At 34.8% G+C, this 21,107-nt stretch overlaps 1 protein-coding gene across 1 annotated transcript in view; it reads left to right on the top strand.

Moving 5' to 3' along the window:
- Window positions 1-21,107, top strand: part of rtet (major facilitator superfamily domain-containing protein rtet) — a 96,541-nt gene that overhangs the window by 17,647 nt on the left and 57,787 nt on the right. Inside the window, exons 3-4 of the mRNA XM_089096590.1 lie at window positions 6,246-6,431; window positions 15,368-15,470. Of these exons, the coding sequence (XP_088952716.1) occupies window positions 6,246-6,431; window positions 15,368-15,470 (289 nt within the window). The remainder of the gene's footprint in view (window positions 1-6,245; window positions 6,432-15,367; window positions 15,471-21,107) is intronic.

The following is a 21,107-nucleotide window of genomic DNA, read 5'->3' as shown; positions in this document are numbered from 1 at the left end:
GGGAGGAGGCCTAGTTGCCCTCCATTTTTTTTGGTCACGTAAAAAGGGCAATAGAACTTTTAATTTACGTTCCAATGAGCCTTCCCACGATTTTCTCGGACCACTGGGTCGATACGAACACCCCTGGAAAAAAAAAAAAAACAAAAAAAAAATACACATGCATCCGTGATCTTTCTTCTAGCAAAACATGGAAAATTCTACATTCTTGTAGATAGACGCTTGAAACCTCCACAGTACAGTTCTCTTGTACGCTGAATATGATGGTGTGGTTTTCTTTAAAGTGCTATAGGCTTTAGGAGGTCTTTCCCCCTTTTTTTCGAAAATCAACCACATTTTCTATGACACGTAGCTTTTGATAATTAGGACTAAACTTAATGAAACTTATATATTTGAAATTAGAATTAAAATATGATTCTTTTGATGTATCTAATGGTATCAAAATTCCGTTTTTTACACTGTTGGTTACCATTGAGCTAGGTCGCTGCTTGCTTAGAGTTCGTTACCACGAACTGTTTGATTAAATAAATAAAAAAACCTTTTTTTTAAACTGAAAATGAGAAGCAACATTAAAACTTCAAACAAACAAAAATTATTCCGTATACGAAATGGGATGTCCCCTCCTCAATGCCCCGCTCATTACGCTAAAATTTGACTTTTTTCTCACAACTCTACTTTTTAAAAATATAAAGAAAACTTTAGCGTGAAGAGCGGGACGTTGAGGAGGGACAACCCCTTTCGTATACAGAATAATTTCTGTTCCTTTTAAGTTTTAATGTCGCTCCTTACTTTCAGTTAGAAAAACTTGTTTTTTTTATTTAATTTCTGAACGTTTTTGAATTTATGCAGGTTTTGATTTTGGCTCACCGTACATGAATAATTAAAACGAAACTTGCAAATTAGTTTTACTTTTTTTTAAACTAATAATAACCTAAGTTTGATTTTTGTTCCATTTATTTAGGAATGACTCCTGAATCACAAAGGCTGTTGAATTAGAATAATAACCTCTTTTAAAAGTTAAAAAAAGCTATAGCGTAAGAGTGAGCTATTTAGGAGAGGCAACCCCCCTTATATGAGTAATATTTTCTGTTCGTTTTAAGTTTTAATGTTACTCCTTACTTTCAGTTGAAAAACTTGTTTTTTTTATTTAATACTTCCCAATAACCGATACTATATGTAAACAATGGGTAAAGTTCATAACTTTCAGCCCTTCCCCCGGGAACTGTGGGGGATCAAGTCATCCTCAAAGACATATTTATTAGATTTTCGACTATGCTGAACAAAATGGTTATCTCAAAATTTTGATCGGGTGACTTTGGAAAAAATTAACGTGGGAGGGGGCTTAGTTGCCCTCCATTTTTTTTGTCACTTATAAAGAGCACTAGAACTTTTAATTTCCGTTCGAATGAGCGCTCTCACGACATTCTAGGACAACTGGATCGATGCAATCGCCTCTGAAAAAAAAAGAAGAAAAAACGAATAAACACGCTTCCGTGATCTTTCTTTTGGCAAAAAATACAAAATTCCACATTTTTGCAGACAGGAGCTTGAAACTTCTACAGCAGAGTTTTCTGATACACTGAATCTGATGATTTGATTTTCATTTAGATTCTATCCCTTTTTGGGGGTGTTCCCCCTTTTTTCGAAAATAAGGCAATTTTTTTCAGGCTCGTAACTTTTGATGGGTATAACTAAACTTGATGAAACTTATATATTTGAAATCAGCATAAAAATCAGATTCTTTTGATGTATCTACCGGTTTAGAAATTCCGTTTTTTAGAGTTTCGGTTACTATTGATCCCGGTCGATCCTTACTTACCGTTCGTTACCACAAACTGTTTGAAAAATACATGAAAAATCAAAATAATTTATAGGATTAGTAGAAAAAGAAAGACTAGAGTAGGACTAAAAGTAAATGTGTCTATAACAAAGACAATAAAACTGGGCACAATAAAAAGGAGTAGAATAACCTGAATATAATTAGGGTCTCAAAGAGGCATTAAGGATCTTGTTACATGCATAATTTGGGTGTTGTGTATTTTTGTAAGATAGTGTCAGGTGTTTTGTGTGCTTAAAATATACAAGTGTCCAAATCATAGGCTAATTGCACATGAAAAAAATGTACAACTACATTTGAAAAAAAGAAGAAAAATACGAAACACATAAGGGTCGTTTATTGGCCTCTTGCTGGTTCATGAATGTTTGGGTAACCTGTACAAGACTACAGTCATAAAAAATGATAGAATTTTTCTTTTTTATGCTATTTGTTTCATCAAGCCGATGGTATATTTGGAAGTTGATTAAGCAGCAGATATAATCGCCCAATAACAAGGTATTTACAGTAATTAGACTGTATTTGTCGATTGCATGAGTAATTTGTCAAGATTACCCTTTTCTTACTTGTATGATTTTGCCTGCAATTTATTCTCATTTATATTTGTTGCCTAGTACGTAATGTAACCCTTTACTCGTGAGAGGGAGCAAAGAGCTAAGCTCTAAACTGAGTAGGGGGAGGGAGGGTGCGCAGCTGTGTTTGCCTCATGTGGCCAGGTGCTGCTATGTGTTGTCAGTATTAGTGCTTTGTATTGTTTGTGGTTTATCAGACAAAAAAGAACTTCTTGGAACCCTGTCTGCATTTCTGTTTTCTTTTAAGTTGCAAGTTTAAGATTTTATAGTTCACATTTCTACTTCCAAAATTACGCTTAAGTAAATTCTGTGCTTTAGATTTTGTTATATGTATCGATTCAGGATCTGAGTTTTCCTTTTGAATATGCACCCCAAGCTTCAATACTGTTGAAACGTTTCCTTATCCTTATCCTTATCCAATACTGTTGAAACGGTCCTTATCCTTATGTATCCTTTGGTTATCTGTTGGTATATTTCATTTCGACATCCATTCTCCTCATGTGACCGAGTTAATTAAAATTTTTCAATATATGCATATCAGTGCATATCGACTCGTGGCGATACCAATGATTATGTTGTTGTACCACAGCTAATTGCAGCTAATGTTTAAAAATCATTCGAAACCTATTAAAGGAATTCAACAAAGATGCTATTTGATGTAGAATTTTGTTAAATATTCCCACCTGCAAGTGAATGTAATGATTGCGAGTTTGTGACCTATTTTACTAACCGCTAACTCTCGTTGTTTAGACTCTGGCAATCATATTGGAAATTTTATATAAAAAACTACAGTGAATCTCCTACCTGTTGACAGTTAAAATATACATTTAAAACGATAATGTAAATATGTGTTTTCATTGATTGGAAAAATGATTTAATATGTTTTTTCTAAGAATTTTGATAAATTATAAAAATTAAAAGAATGCTCAGTGTGAAAAAGAACTTGTCTTTCTTTACCAGTGGAAGTTGTCTGTTCACCAATGGAACCGTATAGTTCTGTTGAATAAAATCTGGGTAAACAGGGTCCTTGCATAGATTTTTGGACTGAATATAACATACAATTAACCTAGATAATTTAAGTTCTTGTGCAATAATATCTTAATCATTCTTTATAATTCGTTGCCTATTTTTAGAACGTTAAAGACTTGAAATTGGTGTCCATAAGTCGAAGTAAGTACGGTGGATCACCGAAACTATGATGTTTGTTGATCATTATGCCGTTTTTTCAAAAGGGAAATGGAAGATTCACTGTTATTTAAATATAATTTTTGTCTCCCTCTCCCCACAAATCTTAAAAGTTAAATGATACTTGTTGATAAAAAATGGGATTGCTGTTGCCATGTATAAAAATTGCTTGCCCATGATAAAGCAGTAAGAGGCTTTATAATTGGACAGGTTTGCTTAACTCGACCCTAAACAGTTCGACAATACCAATCACAAACATGTATTTGTGCGTATCTTGGGAGTTGATTTGTGCGAGGATCATGTTAGGGCTATTTGTTTTTGGTGAAGGTCAGTTGGGCAAGATGTTAATTGTAGGTTCTAGTTTTTTTAGAACTACAACTTGAAGATTTGCTGGTCAGATACGTTCTCGGTAATGAAAGCTGATATCCCTTGTGATGCAGATTTTCTTTATATTTTGGGGAAAAGACTATTGAACATAGTATTTGTTTTTATTAAAACATAGTCAACCCAAATATTTCATGAGTCAACCCAAAAATCTCGATCGCCCCCATTTAAATTCCAGTGGGCTTTCCCAGTAGGCAAAATGTACAATATCAGTTGCCCACTTGCCTGTAAGTCCTGTTGGTATGGTTAGTCATAAATCTTTGAATCATTTTTTAAGTCTCCAATTGCCTTCAAATGGCTCAGAGAACTGATAGACTATTTGAACGACCCTTACTGTATACCTATCTACCTTAGTTCCGCCCTAGGACGGATGATAGACGTGATCATTATGATAGATGATAGATGAAGAAGTGAAAAGAATCATTTTTATACAACTCCGAAAAAGATATACTAGCTTTGCCTCTCACAGAGACTATCTGTCTTGGCTTTACTCTAATTAGCCATGGCTATCAAGTCTCATCACTTTTACCAAGTTGATAATTAAAAAATCAACGGAACATTTTAAAACATAATTTGGACTTTATGTATATATTTTTCGCAATTAGCAAGTTTTTGGCTATATAGAGTATGTTTTATTTGAGTAAAATGAAGTGTGGCAAATTGGTCAGGGTAATTGAAACAAAAATGTTTACAAAATACGAACTGTTTGATCCAGGGCTCTCAGGTATGATGGAGGCTGTAACTCTCTTCCCTTAATCTCTGTTTTTTAAATATATGTCTAATAATCGTCTAACAATTGTTCGGTCATCCTTGAATGATAATCATCCCTGAAAAATGCACCTTTAAAATATTTTTTGGGGTGAAGAGGGGGCTCAGAAACCTCAAAATTGAATTCTAACATAATCATTTTTACTGTTTTCAAGGGAGTTCGTCGAATACATCTTTTTCACGTGATGTATTGAAAGTAAACCTTTCTTTTACATAGTACTTTTCTTCACACACGTACAAACTGAACAACCTATGCACATTTTCTGGCCCCCCTCAGTTGAAATGATATGTAGAAGTACTTTGCTTTTCAACTGATTCCGAAGTAAATCCGAAATAATTCCGAAGTAAATCCAAACTAATGCCGAAAAAAATTCAAATTATTCTTTTGAGTAGATGGTTTAAATGTTTCGTTTTTTGTTGATTTTGCTTCCCAAATTACACTGTGCTAATTATGAGTTACACTTTATGTGCTACTTAAAGCTGCCCTTCAAGCCCAGAGTGCTGGGCTTCTAGCGTATTTGTTTCATAATCATTTTAAAATATTGTTTCTCAGAATATTGATATTTTCTTTAATTCCCGCTGAATTTCCCCCAAAACTTCCCAAAAAGTTTTTTGAAGGCTCTTCCGCTGAATTCTTCAAGAGACTTTGTTATTTTGTGTCTTGCAGAATAAGTTTTTGCTCAGTTTTCCTTTTTCTTTATAATGCAAGCTGGTATCTCCTCTGATTCTGTTTAATTTTATATCTTACATAAAACAAAAGTTGAGTCACGTATTATGTTTCTATAAAAATAAGGGTATTTTAGACAAAGTGTATTTTTATATTTAATATAATTTTGCCTGTTTAAACTATATTTTACATGTTTAAAATAAAGTTTGGAAAATCTGTCTCCTATTTGGAACTAAACATGTTTTCAAAATACTGTACAAGGAATTGAAAGTACAACTATTTTTTAAATTTTCATGGTCCATTTCCTCATACACACCTGGCCGACACAAACTATCCATATTTTTCGATTCACTTGAACTCAAATGCAATTTGTATAAGTGCTTTGCTTTTAAAGTAGTTTGAAGTAAATCCATAATAACTCCGAATTGAATGCAACTTTTTTCTTGAGTTGATGGTTTAGATTGTTCCTTGTATTTCGTTTGCCTTTAATAACCTTAGTGCCTTAATTATATGTTATATTATGTATATTATTTATTGTTGTTGTTCAAGCCCAAAATGCTATGATCCTGGCTTACTTATTTTGTACTTATATACAAATAACTTTTCTCCACTTACAAAAAATCTTTCCTTGATTTTTTTTCTATTAAATTTTGGCTGTTTTTGCTTTTTCTGAAATTCGGACTATTATAAGAAACAATTTTGTCAAACATGAAGTTGCTGGGTTACAAATTCATAAGTTAGTTCTTTTATATAAAAATGAAATAGTAATCTATGAGTAAATGCGGGTTGATTTTAGGGAATGTATTAGGCTTTGAGTTACTAAACTTTCTTTTTTCAGGCCTTGATGGGTATCGCCTTTTCTCTTGGTTTCATCTTTGGTCCTATGCTTGGAGCAGGATTCGCCATGTGGGCTAAGCTACAAGATGACACTGATTGGTTTGCGTATCCTGCATTATTCTCATTAACTCTGACTCTCGTAAACATTGTGTTCCTCACATTCTTCTTCCCTGAAACTTTGCCAGAGGTAAGACAAAATAAATTTTTAATTTGAATAGAGAAGTTTCGTAAACAAGATTTTACCTTATTTTCTTAGTATTTTTACTAGTTTATTCGAGAAACTTCTTATTTTATTTTATTTATTTCCTCTTTTAATTTATATTTTATTTTATTTTGTATTTTACTTTAACAGTTTTATTGCTTTTATTACCAAGCCATTACCTTATTGTTGTTTTAGAAGTAGCCTTAAGCGAGGATGCTCATACAGAATAATATGATAATGATGACGGTGTTTTTCTCATTTTCAGTGGATTTCGAACCTTACTTTAGTATTGGTTTATTTTGGAGTCTTACTGTGTTATTAGTAAAATAAATATAGATTACTTTTCTTGACATAAAATGTCTACTATTAATTTTTCCTTTTTAAACATTGACTCAGTGCGAATTAAACATTATACGCTTTGTAAAATATGTATTTTTAGGTCATATTAATAACTTCTAGCTGGTCATTTTTAACTCCTAGGAGTCATTTTTTTGTTTAAAATTGATTAAAATGTTATGAATTTGAAGAAAAACATCTTTTTGCCACTTTTAGGTCTAAACCGTATCGAACTCGTACAACCAAGTCTGGAATGGACTGTTTGTAATTATGAAAGGACATGAATAAATGAAAATATTTGCCTTACTTTAAAAATAAATAAGTACATATATAGACCCGTTTTATTTAAATACCGTTCCAATATATTATGCGGTAATTTATCTTGCAATCAATCAGCAAGATATGGTCGACCATGTTATGATGAACAAGATTAAGCAGCATTACTGTATGTTGCGGAATGGTTTGAAACTTATCTTGTAAATTGGTACTTATCTCTTATAGCCACCAAACTCAAGAAGTGAAGTTAGGTTAATCCTAATGAAATATACCTAAATATGAAAAAAAATAAAATACTTTAGTAACAAAATTATGGAAACTATAACAGATAATTATGGAAATCAGGCCGCCCAGAACGCATAAATGGTTTCTAACCTAACCAAAATACCAACTAAAACATCTTATTAAAATGTAACTACTTTATAGTTTATCTCTCTCATGCTAAGCTGAATATTACCGAGTACATACTAAAATACAGAAAGAAAGCAGTTCTACATAGACCAAGAACATGAGTGTGGTGGCTGTAAGAGATAAGTACCTGTAAATTATTTTGTATATTTTGTTGTTGTTGTGATAAAGAATATTTAAAAACCTAAAACAAGGATCTTTGTCTGGTGGGTAGGGAGGGGATGGATCAGCGTTAAATATGCGAAAATCATGTGTTTTATGCATTTTTACATGTTAAGTGGGCGTAGGGGGGGGGGGTGAGTCAAATCCAGAAATCCTTCCATTGCGGACTTGTCCCCATGGTCAATTTCGGTTTAATTTGCCTCGTAATATTTTTTTTTTTCAAAAGGACAACATGGGATTGATGTTTGCTGTTTTTGCTATGCTTGTAAAGTTTAATTATTCTATAAGGCTCTTTTAACCTTATTTCTAAAAAATATTTATGATTATTGGCCAGAAACCTGGGGAAGAAAACTAGTCATTACATCCGTATCGTTCTTTAAAACTTTTAATAACTTGATACAGTTATTATTATCGGATGAAAGTCAGACATTGCTTTTCTTGTAACTGAAAGTCAAAATGCTAATTCAGGCAGCGCCATCTATTTACCTGAATGACCAGTTATATATTTATAGATAGTGTGAATGTTAGGTGTTTTCCAGTGACAAACCAGATTCCTAAAAAATGATTGAGACTTAACAGTGGAAGCAAGAAGTCTGTAACACCGTTTTTTAAAATTGGATTGTCAATTAGAAATTGTGGAACAGTGGATTTATAATCCCAACCTACGACCCATAAATGCACAATTTTTTTTTTGTTCGAGCACATTGTCATTGGAACTGTATTCTGGATTTATCAGTGAGATGGCACATTTATAATTCACATTACGAGTTTACAATCGGATTTGTCAGCGGAAAAGGCCTTACTACCTGCTATAGATTTAGTAACTGAAAAGATACCAGATTATGTTGAAAGTGTTGCAACACGGGAGCAGGCTAGCGGCCGCCAGAAATCTAAAAAGAATTGCAGAAATCTATAGTGTGTAATTGACAAGCCGACCTAAACACGAACACGGACAGTTTGACACATAAACACAGTTTGATCTATTTTCATATTGCGCAAAAAAATCTTTTCATGTTGCGCAAAAAACATTTTAATATATTGCAATTCAAATAGCGCAATGAGTTATTTTTCATTTCATATAATGAGCTATATTACTGCCGTTTTTGAATATCTACTCTAAATGTTACAAAAGAGTAGTTGTGGGAGTCTTTCACGCGATTTTTGGTAGTAAATTTGCCCTGCTTTGTAATGTAGATTAATGGCACTTTCCCGTGCGTCTATCAATTAGTAGATCCGCTTGGTAAATCCTATTTGTTTACGAAAAGACGACGAGATTCGTGATATTGCTGAGGGAAATCGTATTTTTATATAGTTTATTCATCGAAAATGAATTTTTTTCTGTTTTAGTTTAAGACTACCACAGGCTGCCTGTAGTCTGTTATAAATCAAAACATCTTTGCTTGGGCTAAACTCCATAACCGGGTTCGCCTGCTTCAAATACCTTTAGAACCTTTACTGGTGGCATGGAAGAAAAAGCGCAACGAGCTCACCAACACGCATGCTGCCTGTTGTCTGTTGTAGATCAAAGCATCTATGTTTGGGCAAACCTGAATAGCCGGTTTTGCCTGCTTCAAACACCTTCGGAAACTTTACTGGTGGCTTGGAAGAAAAAGCGGAATGAGCTCACCAAAGCGCATACTGCCTATAATCTATTGTAAATTAATATGTCTATGGTACATAGTTGGTCTGATAGAGACTTTTCCGCAATGGAGAAGAGAAAGCGCAAAGAGCTTGCCAAAATACACGCTGTATGTAGTCTGTACTAAGTCAAAGTATCTATGCTTAGATTAACCTCCATAAATGGTTTTGCCTGCTTCGAACACCTTCGGAACCCTTACTAGTGGCATGGAAGAAAAAGCCCAATGAGCTTGCCAAAACGCATGCTGCCTATAATCTATTGTAAATTGATATGAATATGGTACATAGTTGGTCTGATAGAGACTTTTCCACAATGGTGTATATTATGCAGTAGATGTTATTTAAGATAAGGGTTAAAAAATGGATTTTTTGAAACTAACTAAAGTATAACTCTGTTTTGATATTAAGCGACTTAAAAAATGAGTAATGCATCCAAAATATTTTATTGTTGAAAAATAACCTATATTTTCTATAAAAAATTAATTTTTTTTTCAAAAAAGATATAAGCCTAAATACAATGAAGTTTGCTAGTTAGTGCATTTAAGTGGACATATTGTGAGAATTCTAACGGTTGATCTCATGTTATTTTTCATCAGTACAATCATTAATGTGATTTAAAAATTACCTAAGATAAATGAGGTAAAACGTCATTTTGAAACCTTCTCTAATTTTTATTGCCCATAGCTTTACTACTACTACTACTAACAACTCACCGCAGCACCAAGCCACCTGAGGCCGACACAGCTACGCACGCTCCTCCTTCACCCCAATGTATTCAAAGCCTCCCTTTTTACACCCTCCCACGAAGTTCCCATTTCCTTTAAATCTTTCTTTATGACGTCCTCCCACCCCAGACGAGGACGACCTGCTTTCTGTTTAGCACTAGATGGTTTGCCGAAAAGAACAATTTTCGGCAATCTGTTATCCTTCATCCGAACAACATGCCCTAGCCATCTCAACTGTTCTTTCATTATAGCCCTAGAGAGCGGTATTGAACCACATTTTTCGCACAGCCTATTATTTGAAATGTGGTCAGTCAGCCGGGTACCCAGAACAATCCTTAAGCAATTTCTCTGGAAAACATCTAGAAAATCTTCATCGACTTTTCGAAGCGCCCATGCTTCAGAGCCATATTTGACTACTGTCATCACTGAAGCTTCTAAAATTCTAATCTTGGTTTGCAGACTTATCTTCCTATTCTTCCAAACTTTGTTTAATTGTGAAAAAACATCCTGAGCCTTGGCTATTCTACTTTTAACATCTTCACTGCTCCCACCGTCTTTACTAATTATACTACCAAGGTAAGTGAAGCTGCCCATTTGATCAATCTTTTCATTACCCAACGTCACCTTTTCATCTTCACTTATTCCTAGCCCATTGCTTTGCACCAGATTAATCATAACATCTAGTTTATAGGGTGGACATGATTGTACCAAGGTCGAAGTTTTTGTCTTATCACAACCTAGAAACAGCAATGCATCAATCAGCTACCCAATAACTAGCACATACGGTAAAGTAAATAGGTCTTAATAATTCGTAACGTTTTGTATTACTTCACGAGCTGCATATATTTTTCTCATTAGTCAGATAAAGATTGAATAGAGGCTTTCTTGCTTAACAGAAATTGAAAGCAATCATCATCAATCTTCTCTTTGAGTCAAAGTTACTATTTGGATCTCCGTACCCTCCCTCCACACTTCAAGGTTTTGAAATTCATAAACTGCATGCCATAAAATGAGGAATATTTTAAACGGCATTTTTGATCTCGTTGAAAATTTGTGGCTCTTGCCCAACTCCAAGTATAACTAATGTGGCGTTTTGCTAAGAGTAAATCCCGTTTCTAGTCAATATTGTCTTTTCTGATCCTGGTTTTAAAATGGAATTATATTTATCTTAACTGAATTCTCATGTGTTATAGTCTTATAATAATGAAACTGTATCCTACAAAACATGTCATCATTGGAATAACAAAGAAGAAATAAATTTTATATTAAAATTGTCTTATCATATTTTAGCCCGAATTGATTGTTTTATCGTAAAGAGCCTCGGTAGGCTTATTTAAGTGGTAGTTTGGCAGCTGCAGCGTGTGCTAAATTATAAAAAATTAATTTAATTTTAGGACGTTTGCAAGAGGTGATGGCACGCACTAGGCACTCTCCCCTTTGAATTAGAAAAATCCACTGCTTTATTTCAAAACTCTCACTGAATATTCCATTTATCACTAAGTTTCCCCCACTATATTGGTGTAAACTAGTGTCGTCTGTAATCATTGAAAAGGGAAGAAAAAGAAGCGCAATCAGGAAAAAGTTATGCAGAACACCAAGTACAGGACATTGAGGAAGTAAAAGAGTCGCGGTGTCTGTAATTTTCTTAATCTTCAAATGAAAATCAAAGCTTGATGTTTGTTGTGTTTCCCTCACACTTACTAGTTTTTTTTTAAGGATTGAAACTAGACCCCGGCGCCGCGCCTGCGCGATCAATTTTGACTGCAAACATTAATGTTTTCATCAGGCTATCTTAAATTCCAGCTTGAATTTACAACAGATTTGGGCCTATTCATAAAAATGTTCGCAAGTCGCTGGCTGGACGCTGGTCTTCTTTGCTATTCATCAAGAGAAGTAGCAATCTGGTAAAAACGAAATGGCTGTGGTGATTCGGAATCCTTGCATAGTAGTTGAAATTATAGATAATAGATTCGCCTTGGCATTCAATAACATCCATCGAATCTAATTAAAGGGACCACACACAAAAGCCAAATTAGGCCAGTAGCTTATGAGGAATCCAAAAATACCCAAGACAATGAACAAGTCCCAATGGGGGTTCCTGGGTCTATCAAAACAATTATATGGTTTTCCAGGGAATTTGTTGGAGTTTTCTTCCATTTCCGTCTTTAGATAAAAAAAAAATAATTAGCTTTTTGGCATCCCTGCTTTCAATAAAAAAAAAATTGAGGTATTATTATGTAAAAATGATAGTCCCCTATCCCCCTCTATAGGCTATAACATACAATTTTTTTTTATAAATCATATTTTGGGGTCACTTCCGTTTCAATTTTCAATTCCCCAACCTTGCACATAGTCTGTAGCTAAATTTTGTCTCAATAGAAGGCTTTTTTTTGGGGGGGAATTTCCGAAAGAATATTGTATTTTCTTTAATCTATCAGGCGTTCAATAATTGTGTATTAAACATTAAGCAAGTGTATCTAAAATTAACAAAAAAAAAAAAAAAATTCTACAAACTTACGATTCAGCTGTCGCAACAATCTGTTGACTATAAATTTCAAAATCCAGCTGAACCTGCATAGTGTATGCGTTCCGTTCAACTTAAGAATAAAATTCTTGCCTACGAATGATGTAAGAATCTTATAGCAATTGGGAAACTGCATTTGAAATGGTTTAATCTCATCAAACAGTTTGTGGTAACGAGCTGTAAGTAAGGAGCAAGTCGGCTCAATAGTAACCGAAACTCAAAAAATGGATACCAATTTTGATATCAATAGATACATCAAAATAATTGGATTTTTATGCTGATTTCAAATATATAAATTTCATCAAGTTTAGTGTTACCCATCAAAAGTTACGAGCCTCAGAATATTTGTCTTATTTTCCAAAAAGGGGGAAACACCCCCAAAAAGTCATAGAATATTAATGAAAATCACACCATCAGATTGAGCGTATCAGATAACCTTGTTGTAGATACTTAAAGCTCCTATATGCAAAAATGTGGAATTTTGCATTTTTTTTCTGTCAGAAGAAACATTACGGCTGCGTGTTTATTTGTTTTTTTTCCTCTTCCCAGGGGTGATCGTATCGACCCAGTGGTCCTAAAATATCGCGAGGCGGCTCATTCGAAAGGAAATCAAAAGTTCTAGGACCCTTTTTAAGTGCCCCAAAAAATTGAAGGGTACCTAGACCCCCTCTCACGCTCATATGTTTCCCAAGGTCACCGGATAAAAATTTTGAGATAGCCATTTTGTTCAGCATAGTCGAAAAATCTAATAACTATGTCTAGGTGTAAAATGAACCGCCACAGTCCCCGGGGGAAGGGCTGCAAGTTGTGAACTTTGGCCATTGTTTACATATAGTATTTGTTATTGGGAAGTATACAGCCATCTTTTTTTTTTGGGGGGGGGGGTGCTGGGGGTGGATTTATAAGGGGAGAATCTTCATTTGGGAGGGAAATTTCTGATGAGTGAATATTCTAGGGGAAATGTTGCACTGGGGGGTTTTGACAGAAGTACTATACGAAATTCTTTTTAATTGTCTTACATTCTCTTTGCCAAATTTTTCATATGGAGATGTTCTGGGGGAATTATCCGGGGGCTTTTTTCCGCGCGTTTTGTTTTCTGGGAGAAAGTTTCCACGGAAGGGGGTATCTCTGGAGAGATCGAGAAACCGATTAGAGATTAAAGTCTTATTCTAATGAAAAAATGTTAACGAGAATTTTTCAGGGTGAATCATCCACAAGCAATTTTGCAAAGAGGGGGATTCTCAGCGAGGAAGGAACTGTCTGGTGGGAATTTGACGGTGGGGGCGGCACTTTACGTTGGATGGAGTTTCCACAGAAGAGTTTTCCGTGAGGGGAAGGGGTATATTTCATAGAAAGCGAGTCAGATTCACCGGCATTATTTGGAAAACGAACAGAACTTATGCCATATATGAAGGGTTGTCCCCTTCAATAAATTATTCCTTGTGCTAAAGTTTGACTGTTTACTAAAATTGAAACACAGGGGCTGTGTAGTTTGAATAGGAAGCTTTTTTTAAAGTGCTAACAGCTGTAGCGTAAAGAACAGGGTAATGAGGAGGGGGCGACCCTTCATGTCCGGAATAAATCTGCCAAAATTAGTATGCAAATAGTGTTTAAATTTTTCATGCACGATGAATCAAAATCGAACCTGCATTAGTTGAAAAACGTTCAGAAATTAAATAAAAACAAGTTTTCTTTAACTGAAAGTAAGGAGCGACATTAAAACTTAAAACGAACAACAATTATTCCGTATATGAAAGGGGCTGTCCCCTCCTCAAAGCCTCGCTCTTTACGCTAAAGTTTGACTCTTTTTCCCCACTCTATTTTTTAAAACAATAACAAACTTTAGCGTAAACAGCGAGGCGTTGAGGAGAGGACAGTCCCTTTAATATACGGAATAATTGCTGTCCGTTTTAAGTTTTTATATCGCTCCTTATTTTCAGTTAAAAAAACTTGTTTTTTAAAATTTAATTTCATCAAGACGATACTTTTGTCAACATATGAAGAACAGTGTATATTAAAATTGTATCATATGCAAAGTAACACAAGAGACGAACATTCCCAGACAAGAGATTAGTGAATAAGTATGGTATACTAAGTATCATTCAGCAGGAATAATCACTAGTGATAAATCGATAGGGATAGCATCATGATTCGGTGCCTTTTATAGATTTGAGGAATCAAATTTTTTTTTGGAGTGGCGCATTGATTTTCGGTAAAATCCCCGAAAATTCGGGGATAGTGCAAGCCCTGCTTGATTCCTAATCAGGAAAATCGAAATACTTAACCACACGAGAAAAGAAAAGCTCCGACTTTGCAGTTGACGCAATAAAGAATTACCGCAAAATTAATTCAAAGTCAGCCGAACGCCGCCGCCTCTACCGCTGGTGGCGCGCGTGTGTCACGCCGGCGGCGTTGCGACACTTCGGCGGCGGTCAACTGGGCCTTTCGTTGGCAGTGTTCGGTCGATGCGCCGGCGTGGCGCCGGGGTCTGATTGAAACATTAAGATAAGCGATAAATATTACGCTAAAACAAATACTTTTGATAATTTATAAATGTTGTGATAGGCTAATTTATAAATATTATAATAACAATGAGTGTGGTAAGTACAGTTTCTTGTTCATAAAGTCACTTATAAAATATGCTTATTAATGCCTTTTTATTCGAAAAAGGTATTAATGCTTCTCATCTTTGCAAAACTTTCTTATTCTTCTTCTTGAGATTTGCAAATTATTCGAAGTTTTTCAATTGTTGATTATGTTTGTGTCATTGTAATTGCTTACGTCAGTATTTAATTTTATTCGCAACAAAAATCTCCAGACTTTCTTTATTACTTCTGCTGTTTATACTTTAGGGATCTAGAGCGAAGTCAAACTTTAACCTTCAGCACACAGCAGACCATATCAATCCGAAAGCAATATTTTCATTTACAACTGCTGGGGATTTGCCAAAAAAAGGTTTGTGATTTCTTTGAGTGACGTTTAAGTAGGTCCAGCTAGACGTTTATGTCTAAATATGACTGACCAGGCAGTTGATTAAGGTCCAGGTCTATGCCTATTCAGATATTGCCAGGCATAAAAGTTTAGGAAGCTTCCACACTTTGCGACACGAAAGAACCTTCTTGATTGCTGGAATTTGAAAAACTAGACATGTGATTCTAGACATGAGAACTGGAGGCTTGGCTGTAACTTCTTGCAGCCACGATCAAATGTAATGTATGAACAGCAGCTCCCTGGACGTGCATATCCAGCTAAACATCTCCCAAGGCATGGATACCTATCTAGATATGCACGTCAACACTGCTTATTGCACACCCATAGAAGCGTAGTTTTTGGAGTAGGTTTTTAAGATAAGTAAAATGAATGCAGTTGATTTTTTTTCAATTAAAAGGTGTTTTTATTTATCGTCTCTGGTTGGGATAATTTATTGTTGGAGTGCTGTTGTGACCTTCTGGTTTGAACCATGTATTGTTAGAGTGCTGTTGTGACCTTCTGGTTGGGACTACGTATTGTTGGAGTGCTGTTTGGGATCATATAGCTGTATTGTGTCGTCTCTGGTTGGGATCATTTATTGTTGGAGTGCTGTTGTGACCTTCTGGTTTGGACCATGTATTGTTAGAGTGCTGTTGTAACCTTCTGGTTGGGACTATGTATTGTTGGAGTGCTGTTGTGACCTTCTGGTTGGGACCATGTATTGTTGGATGCTGTTGCGACCTTCTGGTTGGGACTATGTATTGTTGGAGTGCTGTTGTGACCTTCTGGTTGGGACCATGTATTGTTGGAGTGCTGTTTTGACCTTCTGGTTGGGACTATGTATTGTTGGAGTGCTGTTCTGACCTTCTGGTTGGGACCATGTATTGCTGGAGTGCTGTTCTGACCTTCCGGTTGGGACTATGTATTGTTGAAGTGCTGTTGTGACCTTCTGGTTGGGACCATGTATTGTTGGAGTGCTGTTGTGACCTTCTGGTTGGGACTATGTAATGTTGGAGTGCTGTTGTGACCTTCTGGTTGGGACTATGTATTGTTGGAGTGCTGTTGTGACATTCTACTAAAGTTGAAAATAAAAGAGCCAAATAATTCAATGTTTCCCTCAAACTATAAATGACGCTGAGACTTGAGTGGGACGATAATGATTCCTCACCTCAGTGACGTTTCTTAAAAGGTTTTACTTTCTTTTATGTGCTAGAAATTTTAGTGGGAAGGAGTGAAATATGTTACTTGGCAGTGCGATTTTCTGTGAAGGAGTGAGATTTGGAATGATGTGCATGTTCTGCTTCTCCGTCATATGGAAATGTAATGCGTTGCCATTTTCTGTGTTGCGCCTAAGTTACCTGAGTGATGCGAAAATGAGCTGTAAACATTAATTTTGGTTAAACAATATATGCTTCTTATTTTGAATGTGTTTTAAAAAAGAGAAGTACAATGGAAAAGGTTTCATGATAAGAGATGTCGCCTGTATATCCTTTTTCAAAAATAGGTATGCCCTAGACAGTTTAACATTCATTTAGAAATAACTTCAAAATTGAAATTCGCTTTATGGATTTCACTTGGTGGATTTTTTTCACTTCAGAGATTTAGTGCTAATTTAGAACTGAGCACCAAGGGACCTGTAAAGGTCTTAACTGTTTGTCTCTTTAAATGGGGGAGGCTTTGAGTAGATAGGGATGGAGGAGGAGCGTGCATAGCTGGGTTGGCCTGAGGCAGCTTGGTGCTACAGTGAATTGTCGCTAAGAGTAGTAGTAGTGATAGTCGTAATAATAGTATTTAGCGTGACCCTAAGTTTGATTCTCATATATCTAAAATGATCACATCTGCTAGCTTTCTGCTAAAATAATTTTCCTCAATTTGATGGATTTCGTGTTACCATGATTAGTTGAACAACTATTTAGCTTATGTTTAGCCCCCGTTTGATTACGCCTGTCCCGTTTGGCATCCAAGTCTTATCAAAGACGAGGCAGACAAAATTGGGAACGTAAAAAAAAAAAAAAAAAAAAAAAAAAAAAAAAAAAAAAAAAAAAAAAAAAAAAAACGCTTCGACAACGGAATGATGCTGTAATTCCTTCGTTCAATATTTTAGTCTTCATTTTAATCAGTGATTTCATTGCTGTTGGCCTTGATGCAATGACCTTGAAATAGCTCTTGCCACATTGCCTTTTATTGTGCTGTTGTTTTCGGTAGTTTTTTTTTTTATATTAACATGCTCTCATTAGCTTAAAGCTATTGATAATATATTCTGTACATTGTAGTAATATAAATGCAAAATTGTAATAATATATGTAATACTGTAAAATATACTGCAAATATATTAGATGCCAATCTTAAGGTAGGTCCTATTTAAGGAAATTCTTTAGCCTTTCATCAGCATAAGTAGAAGCTTGAATAATATGTAATGCAAAAAAAAAATTGCCTTGATCCTGGTTTTATGTTTGACTTCAGAAGCAATAAATTTTCAAACATTATAGAACTAGTTGAAATCGTAACATTTTAGTTGATCATATTTTCAAATTCTGTAGAGGAAAAACATATTTTTGCATCAAGTCTTTTTTTTTCTATCAAAGAAAAAGGTAATTTTGTTTCTTCTACTTCCCGTCTCACTTATTTTATTTTTTTCAGTTTATTTAGAGATGAAAAACACATTGCTGCGTTTAGTACTGCATTTTCTTCCTAAAAGAAAAGGGTATTTTTCATTCGTCCGCCTCCCATGTCTTCTTTACTCCACTAAGTATGGTCTGAAAATGCTTTATTATGATTTTATTTTCTAATAAAATCAGAATAGCATCCTGATTCGCTCTCAAAGCACTCTTATAAATAACTTTAAAATTTATTGAAGCGCTTATTTTAAAACTTCCTTGTTAATTTTTTTTTCTATGAATAATAACGGTCATGCAAAACTACATAATTTGAACCATATTTAAGTCCTTGTAGAAGCGGTGTATACAGTATTTCCAAAATTAAAAAGAGAGGCTGCTGTCTTATATTTGCGTGCCAAAAATGGCACATCACTTCCATTGCTTTTATTATGATATAAAACAGATAAATTATTCCTCAATAATATATTAATTCCGGAATATATTGCATCTGAAAGATAAAAACATGCATACAATTTTGAACTGCAACTTTTACCCTTCAAAGAAATAAGGAAATTTAAATTGATTCAAATGTTATTATAAAAGACCTAATAGAGGACAGAACCCGTCCCCCCCCAGCAATTTCTTTCTTATATAGGGGTATTGCTGTTTGTTCACTGTTTTAATGTCCCCCTTTGATGATGGAGATCCCAAGTTTTGCGTTCTTTTTACTGACTCTACATTTGGCGTATTAACAACTATGTTATCGATGTTATCAATGTATCGATGATAAGGGGGGGATGGTGGTAATATACGCATCGGAGTTACTAATTTGGAAAAAGTGTATCTATTTAGCTTTAAAAAAAAAAAAAAAAATTAACAGTACAAGTTAATCTAGAAAAACATTTATCACAAAATTTAAGAAAAAAATTATTCCGGAATATTAGATAATTAGGGAAAGATTTGAATGGGTCTGAACACTTAGTTTAAGCAAACGCTTTTCAGAGAGGGAAGCAAAATAGCCTTTTAACTGTTTTGTATTTGCCCGTTGTTGATATGCCAAATATAGAGTCAGTAAAAAGAACCCAAAACTTGGTATCTCCATCACCAAAGGGGGACATTAAAACACTGAACAAGCAGGAATACCCCCATATAAGAAAGAAACTGCTGCCCAGCGCACTTCCCTCTTTTTATGCCTCATTGTAATATATTCTTTGCCGAAAAGAGAAGCCAAAAGGAACGTATGCTCATATACGCTTACTCATATTTACCCTCTCAAGTATGACAATTAGTATCTTATTTATTATCTCAAATATATTCTGTCTCAAATCTCAAGTTAAACTCAAGTATGGAATGCAAGTTTCGGAGTGGCATACTCAGAGAAGTTTGGTGGTTTACTTGCGAGGGCTTGCCTTACAGGAGATTATTTACACTTTATTTAAGTTATCAACTCTGGCTTTAATAGGTTTTTGCAGCGTTGCTTTCAATTTAAATTTGTTTTGTTTTCTATACCTTTCTGCACATAAATTGTCCGTTTTTGGTGCTGGACCTAACATTTAAGGCCTAAAAGGGCTTTGCATGCAGACCGATTGTCCTCTATTCTAGCAAAAAAGATGATAAGTATTTTAAATTAAAGATCGAACAAGCCTACACTCAACTATCCTGGACCATAAAGAGCCTCCTGGACATTTTACACTATTTTTAGGAATCTTGGACCGTCCCCCACACTATCATGGTTCCCCTGTCAATCTTTATGTAATGTTTAGCATTTCCCGTCGCGAAATAATTTAAATTTTACTATTTGATACTATTTACAAAATAAATCTAATTTGATTTAAAATGGGTGTCTTACCACTGAGGATTTCATAAAACCTTACGTGTTGGATTTAAATTAGCGTTAGTTGTGTTTTCCAGACAGATTACCACAAAGATATTTTGCTACTATCCCTCAAGGCAGTATCCAGGGGGGGGGGGTACCCGGTTTTAACCCCCCCCCCCCGAAATTTTTGACCGAGCCTAAAATAAGTCGAAAATTAGTAAAACCTAGGTAAAAATCAGTAAAATTAGTCGAAAACTGAGTCAAAAATTAATAAAACACCCCCCGAAAAAGTAAAAAACTAGTAACCCCCCCCCCCGAAAAAAAATCATGTCATCGATATTTCGGTGGTCGAAATATCGTGTCATTGCAAAAAATGTTATTGTTTTTTTTGTTCTTTTTTTTTTGTCATCAGACAATTTATTTGGTTTTTCTATCATTACTAAAAACCTGATCGTTTTTTCTTTCAAAAGTTCGTTTCAGCACAAATTATTCTCAATGTTGGCGATATTCTTATGGTTTTAGGTAAAGTTGTATAGAGGGAAATTACATCCTTGGAAAATTGGACCCTTGGAAAACTGCACAGATGGGAGATGGCCCATGAAGAAAATCGGCCTCAGCAGACAAGCCGATTGCACTTACTAAAGATTTACAAAAACCATGAGACTTTGTCCAATGAATTAACATAAGAAAAGGAAACGATCAAAAATGGAGTTTTTAAGGCCAAACGAGAATACTGAATAAACAAACAAAGCGAATATGTCGAGAGGACAACCGCCTGTCTCCTTCAGCGTGAAACTAAATAATGTATTCAAGAAAAGTGCCGAATAAAATAAAAACAAAAACAAACGCGGAAAGTCAATGTGAAAAGAACCAAAAAAAAAAAAAAAAACAATGAAAAAAACAAAAACTTAAAAGATGAATAAAATTTAAAAAAAGCCGAAAATTATAAGAATTAAAACCAAATACCTAACAACCATAAAAGCGAGTCATTCGCCAATATCTGCGATTTGCACAAAATCCAAAAAATTATGAACTGCCATCGACGGATACTAGCGAACAACTTTCCGAGTTTGTTTTTATTTGTTTTTTTCTTCGGCACTTTCCTTGAATACATTATTTCGTTTCGCACTGAAGAAGAGAGGCGGTTGTCCTCTCAAAATATTTGCTTTGTTTGTTTATTCAGTATTCTCGTTTGGCCTTAAAAACTCC

This window comes from Artemia sp. Qi Xiang Cuo, chromosome 11, assembly GCF_049724085.1.
Source record: "Artemia sp. Qi Xiang Cuo chromosome 11, ASM4972408v1, whole genome shotgun sequence".
Taxonomy (NCBI): Eukaryota; Metazoa; Arthropoda; class Branchiopoda; order Anostraca; family Artemiidae; genus Artemia; species Artemia sp. Qi Xiang Cuo.
Note: the sequence above shows the minus strand (reverse complement) of the source record. Positions and strands in the feature narration are given on the sequence as shown.